This window comes from Equus caballus, chromosome 3 (genome assembly GCF_041296265.1).
Source record: "Equus caballus isolate H_3958 breed thoroughbred chromosome 3, TB-T2T, whole genome shotgun sequence".
NCBI classification, from domain to species: Eukaryota; Metazoa; Chordata; class Mammalia; order Perissodactyla; family Equidae; genus Equus; species Equus caballus.
Window position 1 is genome coordinate 7801572 of NC_091686.1, and position 14806 is coordinate 7816377.

The window sequence follows — 14806 nt, forward strand, 5'->3', positions numbered from 1 at the left end:
TCAGGGTGGTATTTGGGGCAGGTGCCAGAAGTGGTGGGCAGGGCAGGTATAAGGGCTTGGGGTGGGAGGATATGAGACTTGGAGAGAGAAGGACTCCAGCTCCAAGGAGAAAGGGCCAGAGAAGGTGATGGCTACAATGGACAATGCTGGGATTCAGAAATGCATCAGCCACAGCCTCCAGGTTCCCAGCCAAAAAGGCTGAGGGGCCCTGCTGACAGTGGGGAGCTGGAGTGGGGAGGAGGGAAGTGAGAGGGTGAGGAGGATGAAGTGGGTGGGGACCAAAGAGGGAGCCACTGAGCAACCAGGAGAGAACAGCGGTTAAGAGCATGTGCCCTGGAGCCAGCCTAAATCTGGGGTCAAATCCCATGGTCTGTCCCTTCCTACATGCAGCCCTGGGCAAGACATGTAATCACTTTCAGCATTAATTCTTTAATCTATACAAATGGGATAATAGTAGTAAGTGTTATATGAATTAATACTTAGCATGGTACCTGGAACCAGTAAATGTCTGATGAACGAAAGGACTGCCAAATATATAGCACATATCTACTGTGTATTTAGTATGTGCCAAACCCTGCTGAAGACTTCACAATTCGTGATGTGCACAAGTCTTAATGCACTTAAGTCTTACCATTACCCTAGGAGATGGATACTATGATGAGCCCCGTTTTAGAGAAGAGAAAACTGGGTACACCTTAGCCCAAAGTCACATAGCTGGTAAGTGACAGAGCCAGGATTTGAAGCCCCAAGCAGCTAGTGTAAAAGCTGAGTGCCACTCTGCCTGCTCGTTATATTAAGGAGGCCAAGAGGTCCAGGGCCTCCTAAGAAACCAGGAGGGGAAGGTGGAATGTGTTTACCATAAAGAGGGGCTGAGCAGAAAATCGCCACCTGAGCCTGGCTCTCTAGTTCCCTGTCCTTGCCCTAAGACCACTCAGCTTTCATCTTGGGGGTCAAGGTTACAGGAGGAGGGGGCACCAGGCTTTGCAAGGACATGCCTCAGCAGGCGTTCTCTGTGTGGTCCGCAGTGTGGACTACTGCCTGCACTGCCATCCCCAGTAAGCTCAATCTAATTGAGCTTCCTGGGCACGGGGCAGAGGAGGACCAGCCCAGACTGGGGGCAGCATCCCCCAGCCCTTTGGCTTCATTGTGGAAAACTCTGTGTTGAGGCCTCATGGCGACCCATCTGACGAGGGTGCAGTTCCACCTGCCTCCTCTCTCCCATCCCACACGCCTGCTCTGGGGTTCCCTGGCTGCTCCTGCTACTTCCAGGACTGTCCTCTAAACAATGAGCACGAAGCAGCTTTTCTCCCTTCCGTGCCCTAGAGGGCACCCGTTTACATCTCCCAGGGAAAAAGGTAGCTCAGCCGGGAAGTGGCTGTGTGTTTTTTGCTAAGTGTGGCCAGAGCGAAGGGAGGAAGCACCAGTGCCAGGGAAAGAACGTGCTCAGGTCGGGCAGAGCAGGGTAAATCGCTCCAGGTAAAAAACCTGGGACCATGGTTGTGAAAAATGTATCCCTGACATGTACTGGAATTATCGTACTTAAACAGGAATTAAATATGCCTCAAACACGCAGACTCCTGGTTGCCACTGCAGATCCACTGATTTCAAGTTTCTGGGTTGGCGCCCAGGAGTCTGCAGTTGGAACAGTGTGCTAGACTGATGTGAGCTGGGAAAGTGGCAAAGAGGCGAAAGGCCACAAAGTGACCTTCTTGAATGAGACTGCAACTGGCATCATGGAGCCTCAATAAATGGTCCCCTCCGCTAGTATTACCAAGGTCCTTCCCGTTGGTTATCTTAGTTACAGGTGTTGTTATCTCCGTTTTACCGGTGGGAAAACTAAGGCTCAGAAGCCAAAGATCACCCATTAGGTAAATGGTGAAATCAGGCTTTCAACCCAACCCAGCTTTTTTTAATTTGAATGCCACACTCATAATTGTTATACTAGCCCATATTTGCTATTTCATCCCACTCTTGGAATTTGAAGTCAGATAAACCTAATTCATAATTCTGGAGAAGATCTCTCCCTCCCACAGACAGAGAAATTAAACTTTTTGAAACAACAACAAGAAGAAGGAACATGTCTGCTGTGCCAGGCACTGTTCCAAGTGCTTTACGTGTATTTATTCCTTTAATCTTCTCAACAATTCTAGGAGCTAAGTACCATTAGCATCACCATCTTACCCATTTCACAGATGAGGAAACTGAGACACAGAGAAGCAGGAAAGCTTGGCCAAGATTCTACGGAGCCTGGATTAAAAATCAGGCAATGTAGTTCCTAAGTCCATGCTTTTGGTCACTACGCCTTTCTGCCTCTCCAGGCTGCAGAAAAAGTTAACTTGGTAAGTTTCCAGGAATAGCTATCAGAGGGCCAGTGAGACAAGCGGGAAGGTGGAGTAGGTAGCTCTAGGTGGACTTGGGTCCATATGGACTACTGGGGAAGCCTTTGGAAGCGTTTCCTGAGGAAAGAGAAAAGAAAGCACAGAGACTAGCGGGTAGTGATTTTAAGAGATTCTGAGATAGATTTCGTGCAGGAATCTGCAGATGCCCTAAAACTCTATTTAAAATGCTGTGTACATTAAAGAGGACAAATACACAGACATCCGTACTGTGTCCTTGGATAGGGAGATCGAATACTGTAAAAACGTCAGTTCTCCCTAAATTGATCTATATATTCAATGTTGAAATTCCAAAGGGATATTTCATGGAACTCAGCAAGATTGTTCTGAAATTTGTAGAGAAGAGCATCACCAAGACGTTTCCAAAGAAAAAGAATCAGAGAGTCTTGCCTCACCATATAGAAAAACTTAGAAAGCAATGTTGTTTGTTTGCTTGTTTTCCCGGCTTTATTGAGGTATAATTGACAAATAAAATTATATATATTTAAAGTGCACAACATGCTGATTTGGTTTATGTATACATTATAATATGATTACCATAGCTAAGTTAATTAACATATGCATCACTTCGTAGTTACCTTTTTCTGTGTGTGTGGTGAGAACACTCAAGATCTACTCTCTCAGCCAATTTCAGGTATACGGTGCAGTATCGTTAACTATGGTCACCATGTTGTCCTTGATCCCCAGAATGTATTCATCTCGTAGCTGAAGGTTTGTACCTAGAAAGCAGTGTTGTTTAAGACAATGTGGTGTTGCTCAGGCACAGACGAACAGACCAGTAGAGCAGAATGAAGAGCCCAGAAACAGACCCAAATGTACAAGCAAACTTGGTTTGCGACAGAGCATTCTCTGCCAGTCAGAGCAGAAAAGATGTAGCTAGTTAATGAATGGGCCAGGACGATCTGTTATTTGTTATTCACATGAAAAATAATGAAGTGGAGTCCCTACCTCACACCCTACGCAGAATCAACTCCATGTGGATTGAAGATGTGAATATGAAGGACAACTCCCAAATTTTAAAATACATTTGGGAAAATCTCAGGAAGGGAAGGATTTCTTTTTTTTCTTTTAAAGATTTTATTTATTTATTTTTTTCCTTTTTCTCCCCAAAGCCCCCCGGTACATAGTTGTATATTCTTCGTTGTGGGTCCTTCTAGTTGTGGCATGTGGGACGCTGCCTCAGCGTGGCTTGATGAGCAGTGCCATGTCCGCGCTCAGGATTCGAACCAACAAAACACTGGGCCGCCTGCAGCGGAGCACGCGAACTTAACCACTCAGCCATGGGGTCAGCCCTGGGAAGGATTTCTTAAACTAAACATAAACACATAAACCATAAGAAAAGATTGCTACATTAAATTACATTAAACTAATAAGCTCTATTTGCCAAAATCACCACATAGAGAAAGAAGACTTACAGTACAACCAAGAAAAGATATTTGCAACACAACTGACAAAAATTCATACCCAGAATATATTAAGAATTACTGTGAATCAATAAGAAAAAGATAAACAAGCCAATAGAAAACTGCACAAATGACATGTCACCATTTCACAGAAGAAATAGAAACACCAGTGGCTTATACGCTCGTGAAAAGATGCTCAACATCACCAGCAGTCAGAGAAATGCACATTAAAAGCACACCTAAACGATTGGCAAAAATTAAAAGCCTAGATACTACTAAGGGTTGGGGGGATGTGAAGACGTCAGAAGTAAAGAAATAACACTGCTAGACAGAGTTTCAGTTGGTACAACCACTTTAGAAAATAATTTGCCATGATTTGATAAAGATGAATAAATACGTAGCCTACAAACCAACAATTCACTCCCAGGTGTAGAGGCTGGAGAAATCCGAGCACGTGTGTATAGGAGATATCGACGCAAAAGTTCATAGGCAGCACTGCTCAAAATATTAAAAAACTGGAAACAATCCAAATGTCCTTAAACAGTTCAACGAATAAATGAACTGTGAACATTCACACAATAGAATAAATGCATACAACAATGAAAATGAGTGGACTCAGCTACCTCCATCATCATGGATGAATCTCAAAAATGTTATATTCAGCCAAAGAAGTCACAGAACAACATCTGCAGTGTGATTCTTTTTACATAAAGTACATGGGGCCAGCCCTGTGGCATAGTGATTAAGTTCACGTGCTCTGCTTCAGTGGCCCAAGGTTTGCAGGTTCATATCCTGGTCGTGGACCTAGCACCATTTGTCAATCCATGCTGTGGTGGCATCCCACATACAAAATAGTGGAAGATTGGTACAGATGTTAGCTCAGTAACAATCTTCCTCAAGCGAAAAGAGGAAGATTGGCACAGATGTTAGCTCAGGGCCAATCTTCCTTACCAAAAAAAAAAAAAAAAGTGTTCAAAGAAGGACAAAAGTTAGTTTTGCTAGGAATAGATTCATAAGTAGACATACTGTAAAGAAAAACAAAGAAATGATTATTTGCTAAATTCAGGATAGTGGTTACATTGCAGTGGGGGAGAAGAGTGAGGGGATATGCTTAGGGAGGGGCACACGGGCTTATAGGGGATTGGAAATGCTCTATTTCTCGGGGGAGGTGGTTCTTGTATGTTCATATCACTACTATTGTTTAAACTGTAGACTGTTGACGCATGTTTGTGTATTTTTTCTTATGTTTGATAAATTTCACGCTAAAATGAAAAATGCTGCGTGGATGTGCATATTTGTGGTGAGTTCACGTTTCATCAGATGCCTGACCTTCTAACAGAGTGCACGTGGGCATGAAGATGTCTCAGGTCCCGTGCTGCTCTGAAATTCCCTGAATGGACAGAGTCTGGTTATGGCTCATCCCTGTCAGCTGACCACAACCCTCCTCTGCCCCGGAGAGGGACACGAACCAGCTGTGAGTCCGCTGTCACCACAACTCACGTGACCACCTGAAGGCCAAAGGATGTCATTGGGAGCTCACGCAGAGGAGGGAGGTCCTTCTTTCCTCCCAGGAGACCGAGTCCCTCTGTCTTGAACGCCTCCTTTTCTTTCTCCCTCCTCAGCTCCTCTCCTGATATGGCTTCTGTTTGTCTTTCTGCTTCTTATGGTCCATCCCCATCTTGCTGAGGGACTTGGCCATTACTGCAAAGGCCAAAAGCAGCAGGACAGGAGTCAGGGCCCAGGGCGCTGACCCCCAGCCCCGTGCTCTTTCTGCCACTTCACCTGCCATTTCTGTTCTTTTTGCCCGCAGCACCTCGGTCCCCGCCTGATCCACTATCCCATGGGGGCCACAAGGCTTGGCCGGGCTTGTGTTGGCAAGTCCAAAAAAATATGCTTTTACTCATTCATCCATATCACCCGTGGAAGGACTTTGGACGTTATTCTGAATGAGATGGGAGCCATTGGAGAGAGCGAGGGATAGGATCTGAATTTGTTTCCGAAAGGTCTTTCTGGCGGCTATGTAGAGCTTAAATTTCAGAGAGCAAGGAGAGAGATGAGGGGGGCCATTCAGTAATCCTGGTGAGAGATGGTGTGGCCTGGACCAGGGCAGTCACTGTGGGGGTGGGGAGATGTGCTATGATTTGGAGCCAACAGAGTTTGCAGTAGGACTGGATGTGGGAGTACATGAAAGAGGAGTCAAGGCCGACTCCAAGGTCTTTGGCCTGAGGAACTAGAAGGAAGAAGACACCAGCACCTAGAATGTGGGAGACATGGAGGAGTGAGTCTGTGGGAGGTCAGGAAGGAGAGGTCAAGAATTCTGCTTTGGATATGGCAAGTTCCAGGCCCCATTTATTACCCAGGCAGAGACGTCCAGGCTGTAGTTGGATCCAGACAGAGGATGTAAGCGTGGACGTCACTGATGGATAGATGCTCCTTAATGACAGTGCTGGATGTGGTCAGTTGGAAGGAGCTCGGTAGAGAAGAGTCAAAGGACTGAGCCACATCTGGGTAGGTTGGGAGCCTCAAGGACCCCCAGAGGCCTTCAGTGGGAGGCACCGTGAAGGACACTGATTCCAGCTTGTGGGGGTCTTTTATTGAGGGGACTTACATGCTAGTTGTAAATGCAGGATAGCTTATACCAATGACCAATGACCCAGGGCAGGTCAGCTGCAAGGACACATCGGCCTAATGCTCCCTGATCCAAAACAAATGAACAAACAAGAGAAAAAAGAAAGAAAGGAAGGAAGGAAGCAAGGAATCAGGGAAAGAAGGAAGAGAAGGGAAGGAAATAAATACACAGGCAAACCACCCCTCCCCTTAGTCCCCATCAGTGCAACGGAGGCACTGGTTCTGAGAACACCCTCAGGACATGCCGGGACCCAGCCCCTTGGATTCCAAATGTCCTCCAGCCCAGCCTTTGTGTGTCAGGGCTCGGTGTCTGCAGGGAGATGGCTAGAGTGGGACTGACAGCACCAGCTGTCGCCTTGTGCCCATGGCCTGTGTCACCAAGTGCCGTGGTAAGTGGAAGTGACGCCTCCCCAGAGAGCATGCTAGCTCTGATAATCCTGCAGCCGCTGCCCACCCACTTGCCCTCAGGCCACCTGGAGGGGTAGGATGCAGGGCACAGAGAGCAGCCACATGGCCCCACAGCTCTTGGAGCTGTGGGCAGGAAGTCTGGGCCAGAGATGGGAGCGACGCCTTCCCCTTCAGCCCAGCCACAGCCTGGTGTCCTCACTGCTGTGCCCCAGGAGTCTCTGAAACCACAAGGTGGAATGCTCAGGGCTTGATGATCGGCCCTCCGACAGTGTGCACGTGTGTGTGGGTATGGGGGTTGGGGGTGCCCAGTAGCAAACACTTCCCGTGCCCTGCCCACCCCACCCCACTCACTGTGTCTGCCAGCACAGACCTGGCCCATCAGATTCCTACTGCCAGTACCTGGGACTCTGCTGGAAGCATTTTTCCGGCTACAGGAGCATGCTCAGCCCACACACCAGGCAGGCAGCAAATGCTGGGAAGTTAGCACCCTGGGGCAGCCTTAATGGGGAAAGACTCCTGCCTCCTTGCCTGGGAGTGAGACAACAGAGGCACCTTCTATGCGGTCTCCCAGAGGCTCCCAGCAGGACTGAACACCAGCTGCCCATAGCTGTAACTGCTTCCTTTTTTTTTAATTTAAATTTTAATATGGTCCTCTTGATAAGCTCCAGGCATTTAAAGGTATGCTTTGCTTTTTTTTTTCTTTTTGGTGAGGAAGATTGGCCCTGAGTTGACATCTGTTGCTAATCTTCCTCTTTTTTTTCTTCCCCAAAGCCCCATTAATAGTTGTATATCCTAGTTGTACGTCCTTCGAGTTCTTCTGTGTGGGATGCTGCCCCAGCATGGCTTGATGAGCAGTGTGTAGGTCTGCGGCCGGGAGCCAAACCTGTGAACCCTGGGCTGCTGGGGTGAACTTAACCACTCGGCCACGGGGGGCTGGCCCTGTAACTGCTTCTTAATGTCCCCTCTATTGGTTTCCTTCCCTTTTTGTGTCTCACCTCCCTGCTCCTCTACTAGTGCTTCCAGGAATTGCCTCCTAAATAAACTACTTGAATTCAAATCTTTGTTTCAGGTTCTGCTTCCGGAGGAATCTGATATAAACAACCCCAACCAAAGACATCAAATGCAACCAGCGACTGAGATCTTTCCTACTTCTGTTTTATACACATTTCCAGAGCACAAGCTATGTAACAGGATGCATCAGGCACTGACCTGGTCCTTGGTGGGGAAGTCACACAGATAACTGTACTAAACATGGAGGTGGTTATTAGGGATGGCTGTAGAGTGGAGACGACATCTGAGGTTTTGAAGGATGAATAGGAGTTCTCCAGGTGGACAAGAGGAAGATGGAAACAGCACATTTAAAAATCCAGAGGTGTAAAAAGGCACAAGGGGTCCAGGGAACCACTAGTAGTTGAGGATCTCCCATGTTGCCAGAGAATAAAGCATATTTTAGAGGTGGTAAAGGGTTTGTAGGGAGATTGAAGACAGAAGTAGAATAGCAAGAGATGTGTTTAAATAGACAGGCAGAATCTTGTCTGGACTGCTGAAGGTGTTTAGATGTTATCTTGGAAAGATTGGAGGATTTGAAGAAATCATGGGTTATCTTTTTCTGATTGCATAAGTATCAAATGCTCATTGTAGAAAAGTTGGCAGATAAAGAGAAGGATAAAGAAGGAAATACAATTACCTCCAATCCAGGGTTAATTAAATCACGTGGATGTGTTGTCTTTCAGAGGAGTTTTAGGCCGAAGAGTGAGGTGATCAGACTTGAGTTTTAGAAAGCGCTCTGGCAGCTGGTGAATATCATGCGGCTGGAAAGATACTGGACATGGGGTGATCAGCTAGGAGGCCGTGGCAGGGAAAGGTGACAGAGGTCCTCCGTGGGGATGCTGCAGCAGCGGGAACACGGGCGCTCCGCAGGGTCTTTAGAGATGGGAGTCTCAGGACCAGTTGGATGGAGCCTGGGAAAGAGGGGAGGAGGGAACATGATTGCTGGGGAGGCTCTGAGTGCCTCCATCCATAAATTGGGGGAGGGGGTAGAGACGGGCAGTCAGGAGACCTTGCTTCTCATTTCACCTCGATCACTTCCAAGCTGTCAGACCTTAGACACGTGCCTTGAATCCTCAGAGCCACAGGTTCCTGACTTGAAAAATGGAAAGAGGACTTCATTCTTGCTCTCCTCACGGGCTTGTCAAGATAGTCCATGGGTCAGAGGGGATTAACGTCCTTGATGGATGGGAACCTGTGGTTCCAGCCTCTCCTCCTGAAGTCTTTGCTCAATCCTTTCCCTGACCTTCTGCCTCCAATCAGCAGCCCCCAGAGACCAGGGCAGACCCATCACCCCACTAGTTTTCCCTTCCTCTCTTCTCTGCTTCCTTCACAGAGGACACTTGTCATGCTGGTCTTTCTGGTGAAAATGCTTTAAACAACCCCATGCACCATTATTCATTCGTTCTCTTTACATACTAATTGATGCCCCAGTATGTTCCTGCTGGGAACACAGTGTTGTATAGACCATTCAAGGTCCCCAGCCTCATGGAGCTCCTCTGTCACCCAAGAGGAGACATATAACAAACAAATAAGTAAATTTGGATAGTGATGTAATGAAGGGAAGAAAAGAGTGATGTGATAGAGACTGAGGTGTCTTTTAGATCTGAGTGGTCAGGAAAGGACCACTAAACGAGATCTGAACAACTCAGGCAGAGGAAGCAGCAAGTGGAAAGGTCCTGGGGTGGGTTTGAGCTTGGAATGTTTAAAGAACAGAAAGCTCAGCTTGCTTGGGCTTATGGAAAATCCTACTCATCCTGCTTAAGTGTTGTCACCTCCCTGAAGCCTTCTTGGATCACCACCCCACTCCTTACTAGTTGATTCAGCTCCACCCAATTCCCACACTCCTGTGGTCACATCCTGACCACCTTGGGTTGTGATTGAGTCTTTACACACTGACTGTTAGCTCCTTGATGGCAGGAACTATCTCCATAGCTCCACTAGCTGGCACTATTCAGGCAAATAGCAGATGATCAGCATCTGTTTGATGAATGAATAAATTAGCCAATAGATAAATGAGTGAATGAATAAAGGAACACCAGGTCCAAATGGCTCACTCCTTTACTAGTTTAAATGTCACCTTCTCACATACCAGATAAGGTGTTTATTCATTATGTTTCTTGTTTTCCCCTGTCTTCCCCTGACAGAATGTAAGCTTCATCATGTCAGGGATTTTTGAGTGAGCCATCCACTCATGTACCCGCAAGAGCCTAGAACAGCGCCTGGCACATAGCAGGCAGGTGTAGAAACAAATGAATGAAGGAGTGAATCAATGAGCGAATGAATGAATGAATAGCGGTTCTCAGCCTCATAGAATAGAGGTCACAACTTCAAATGCCTTGCTGGCCTGCCCATAACAGAAAGGTGGGAGAACGCGCTAGGTAGTGACCTTTCAACCCAGAGCCAGCCAAACAGAACCAGCCCAAGGGCCCACCAGCATCAATTTGCCGTCCTCGATACGGAGCAGAACATCCCCACTTAGTAGACGGAGAAACTCTGGCAGGGTAGTTTAAGTGGCCTGCCGCGGACGACAGAGCTGGGATGAACCGAGTCATTCGCTCCCCGCAGTCTTTTCCGGGCCCCCTCTCGGACGCGACTCAGACCCTAGTTCTGGGCGTCTCGCTCTCTTCCCGTGGTCGGAGGTCAGAGCCTGGTGCCCCCGGGAAAGGGAATGGGCGCCCAGGTCCCGCGCGTTGCCAGGAGCGGGGCTCCCGCCGCCCCCTGAGCCCGCGCCGCGCCCCCGCCCCTGCCCATCCCCGGCCGCGCTGTCAGTCTCCATTAGTGCTAACAGGCTCCAGACGGAGCGGGCCCGGCGCTGGGTTAATGCAATCGGCGCGTTACCTGGGGCGCAGGCTACATTACCAGCCCGGCCCCCGCCCCGGCGCGGCCAGAACCAGCCAGCCCGCGCCCCGCCGGCCGCCCAGCGCCTCCAACACTCCTCGGGCCGCGCCCGAGCGCCACGCGGCGGAGCCCAGTTCCAGCCCGCGCCCCACAGCCTGCGGAGGCGAGGAGGGGTCGGGGGCAGGCAGGACGCGCGGCACCCAGGGTCCCGTCGCTGCCGGACACGTGAGTGCGCCCTGCGCGCGGGACTGGCCTAGGTGTGCCGGGGAGGCCCAAGCTGAGACGCACAGAGCTAGAGGGCCGGCGAGTTTGAAGTGCAGAGGTGTAAGTGCCCGGGGAGGCTCCTGGGGCTGTTGGAGGTGGCGCAGACCCGAGCCGGGGGTGGGGACAGCAAGCTGCACCGGGCCAGCTCACCGCCCTCAAACCTCAGCCTCGGCAGCTCGGCATGTCCAAACCCCGCCGTTTGGGGGCGAGAGGGAGCGGGCGAATGAGGGAAGCACTGTGGGGTCCCAAGCCAGATCCATAGGGCGGGCAGAGGCGGTCCCCACCTCTGAGTTCCGTCTCAGTCCGGCGCGCCGCTACCACTGTCTCCAAATTTTTCTAACAGGCGCGCGCCCTTTTCTGGGATCCCTGCGTCTGCTCAGCGCGCGTTGGCCACTGTGTCCCTGGCGCTCTCGGGAGGTCTTGGGAGGCGCAAGCAGGGCGGAATGGCCCAGTGACCACATCTTTTCCCTTATCCAAGCAGAGCCTCGGCGTGCTCCCGGGACCGCTGAAGTCCGTCTTGCCAGCCGCACCCATGCTTCTGGCGCGGATGAACTCGCAGGTGCAGCCCGAGAACAGCGGCGCGGACCCGGGGCCCGCGCAGCCTCTGCGGGCGCGCAAAGCTGCGGAGCTGTTGGTGGTGAAAGAGCGCAACGGAGTCCAGTGCCTCCTGGCGTCCCGCAGCGGCGACGAGCAGCCCCGGGAGACCTGGGGCAAGAAAATCGACTTCCTGCTGTCGGTGGTAGGCTTCGCGGTAGACCTGGCCAACGTGTGGCGCTTCCCCTACCTCTGCTACAAGAACGGCGGCGGTGAGCCCCCTAATGGGCTGGGGGTGTGGACAAGGGAGGCCACCTGTTGCAGCCGAGGCTGGGGAGAAGGCTGGGACGCAGGAGGGAGGAGAGCAGGAAGCACACGGGCATGTCTGCGGTGCAGGAAGGGACTGGACAGGGCTCTTGGAAAAGGATTGGGGTCCCCGGCAGAGGGAAATCAAGGCACGACCTTAGACATGATTGATGCATGGGTGGAAGGACAGAATCTGGGCACCAAGTTGGCTGAGGAACCCTGACCTTTCATAGGCCACAGGAAGGAAGGTGGCGATTTGGAGAGCTCTTGAAGGGGCGCCAGAAGTGCACAGGATATGACAACCAGGTGTGGCGACCCTAAATCCAGCACTCTGAGCCTGATAGAGGACTTGGGTTCCCTGAAGGCGTTGGGGAGGCCCTGCCCTCTTGGGGACAGAGACTTTGGAACAGAGACACACAAAGAAAAGCTAGCGTCAGAGAGAAGTCCACCTTAGGTTCGTGGCTGATTTGCTGGAGGGGCCAGAGTGCACAGACTGGGTGGGTTGTGTCAGTAGGGACCAAGAGCTGGCCTGTCCTTGAAGCAGGAGGCCTGGGTGACTGGGATGAAGACTCCATCTCCTGGAATCCTGGCCACATTGTGGGATGGAGTGGGAGTGGGGGCTGGAGAAGACTCTGGTGGAGTGGCCAGGCTCTCTCCCCTTCCCCCTGCTGGGTGACAGATACCTGCCCACCTAGGCTGAGAGCCTAGAAGTCAACTACAGCCCAGTCAGGGGGCAGAGCCCTGGGGAAGCAGCCCAGGGGGAAGGACACCGGGTCCTAAGGCTCCAGCTCCTTCCTGAGGGCCTTCTCTACTGGAGTGTCCAGACCACCCTCATTCTGCCTCCTTTGCTGGGAGGAGCTCAGGGATGCCCTGCAGAGAGCTGGGAAAACGACCCGGAGAAAGAAGTTAGAAAAGGGTGATGCAGCTCTGGAAACCTCTCTCACTGGGCCGTTCTGCCCAGCAGTGGCTCAGGACTCTGGGGGTCAGAGGGAGTCAGGATGAGGGTTTGGAGCTGGGTAGAGGGAAAGCTTGTGACCTCGTCCCATAGGGGCTGGAACCCCGCTGTTTGCCTCAGTGTGTACGGTGGACCTTTGCTTTGGGTGAGAAATGGGAAACAGATGATCCAGAGGTGAAACTTTTCCACATTTGGCTCCTGCAGCTTCTCGAAAGTTTCTGCTCAGGTTTAAGCATTCTGGCCCCTTGGACCCGGGGAGGGAGGACATGCAGATTCTCGGTATTTTTAGCAGGCTGGGAGATGATGAATGACAGACAGACTGAGAGACCCTAGGACGCGTCATCCAGCATGTCCTCAGTGACTGTCTGAGACTGTGTGCCCATAGACAGAGGAAGGCTCCATCATCCATCAGCAATTATTTATCGGTTCCTCTCAGTGGGAGGCACAGTGCTAGGCTCTGCGGGAGTCGCCTAGATGTATTGACCACCACGTCTGCTTGCCAGGAGCTTTCGTCACCTAAGAGCTTCATTGTCACGCTGCTACACATCATTTCCGTTGTTATAAGTGTTCGTTGAAACTAAAAGCACCCCAGATGGCCAGTTGGACGCATCAGCTAGATGGATATTCCGTGGCTTTCACTGACACTGTATTCTCACTTGGCGCCTGCTGTTTGCAAGGTGACATACAAGGGGTCTAGGGTACAAAACGGAGCACATTTGTCACATGTTCCAATTTTTAGACAAAGCTGGCCGGAAGCTCCCTCTCCTAGGCTTGCTTGCCCCTCACATCACCCGTCCCGAGTTGTCTGGTCTTTTGCCTCTTTGCAGGTCTGTTTCCATACCGGCCTGGGCACATTGACAGCAGAGACTGTGTTTTTTTTTATCCCTATATTTCTAATGCCCGAGATAAGGCTTAGATTCTAGAAATGTGGTAGAAGGTGCCCAACAAACTTCTCTTGAGTGAATAAATTAAAGAAATGGTCCAAGCCCTCAAAGACCTAAGGCCTATCCAGAAACAGTAGGAGCCCCTGCAGTAACTGACCAAGTGAGGCAGCGTGCGCTGGCGGGGGGTGGGGGGAGTGGGGGCGGCTGGCAGCCTAGAGATTAGGAGCCTTGACTGTGGCATTCTGGGTTCCGACTTCTAGCTGTGTGACTTTGAGCAACTCTGCAAGCCTCAGTTTCTTCATCTGTCAAATGGAATTACAGGCGTGCGCTGCATAACGACTTTTTGGTAAATGATGGACTGCATATATGACGTTGGTCCTGTAAGATCTAGTACCACGTGGCCTAGGTGTGTAGTAGGCTATCCCATCTAGGTTTGAATAAGTGCACTCTGTGATGTTTGTACGAAAGTGCCTAATGACACATTTCTCAGAACATATCCTGTTGTTAAGCGATGCGTGATTGTGATGGTGTTCAGCTCTGAGGGATATTGCAAGGACTAAAAGTGCTAATGCCTGGGGAGACCCTGGCATGGAGTATGGCCTTAGTGCAGGTAGCTGCTGCTTCTTAGTAACATCGTTATGATGACATGTGAAATAGATGGGAGAGGTGACCAGTGCTCTGAAGGCCTGAGGACTGCTGCTGAGGAAAGACTCAGAAGAGGTGGGCTGTGGTTGGAGCTCAGCTCCTCGGGACAGGAGAGGCGTGGACAAGCTTCGTGAAAGGAGGAGGTAGTCTAGCTGTGCAAGAATGCACGTGGATCATCTCAGAAACGAGGAGTGCAGCTTGGCTGAAGGGCAAGCTGGGAGAGATAAGGGTGGCGAGGCAAGTTTGGGCCGGGCTGTGGAGACCTTGAATGCCAGGCTACTGGGTGGGGATGTTCTACCGGTGAATTTCCATTTCTGGCTAGGATGTCCGTGGTTGGCATGATGGAGCATGGCAGCCCCCATCTCACGGTCCGAGGCGGCTCCTTTTCTAACTTACTCCTCATCTCTCTGAGGGCTGCTCAGCTGGCCTCTTCTGGGCTTTGTCTCTGCGGAGACTTCCTGGCCGTTCCTTGCAGATCAATTCTCATCCAGTAAC

At 50.6% G+C, this 14806-nt stretch overlaps 1 protein-coding gene and 1 long non-coding RNA gene across 3 annotated transcripts in view; one reads left to right on the forward strand and one right to left on the reverse strand.

Moving 5' to 3' along the window:
* Nucleotides 1–3449: 3449 nt before the first annotated feature.
* Nucleotides 3450–11649, reverse strand: LOC138923366 (uncharacterized). The gene is made up of 3 exons (XR_011436872.1): nucleotides 11272–11649; nucleotides 8523–8796; nucleotides 3450–5500 (listed from the first exon to the last, which is right to left on the reverse strand). It is a non-coding gene; the product is annotated as an uncharacterized lncRNA (long non-coding RNA).
* The window catches only part of SLC6A2 (solute carrier family 6 member 2), a 45635-nt gene continuing 41512 nt past the window's right edge, over nucleotides 10684–14806 (forward strand). The window contains exons 1-2 of one of the 2 annotated variants that reach the window (XM_023637010.2): nucleotides 10684–10948; nucleotides 11469–11793. In XM_023637010.2, coding sequence (XP_023492778.1) covers nucleotides 10706–10948; nucleotides 11469–11793 — 568 coding nt within the window. In that variant the 5' untranslated portion in view covers nucleotides 10684–10705. Of the gene's footprint in view, nucleotides 10949–11379; nucleotides 11794–14806 lie in introns of those variants that run through there. The other variant, XM_070261829.1, reaches the window with a different exon arrangement.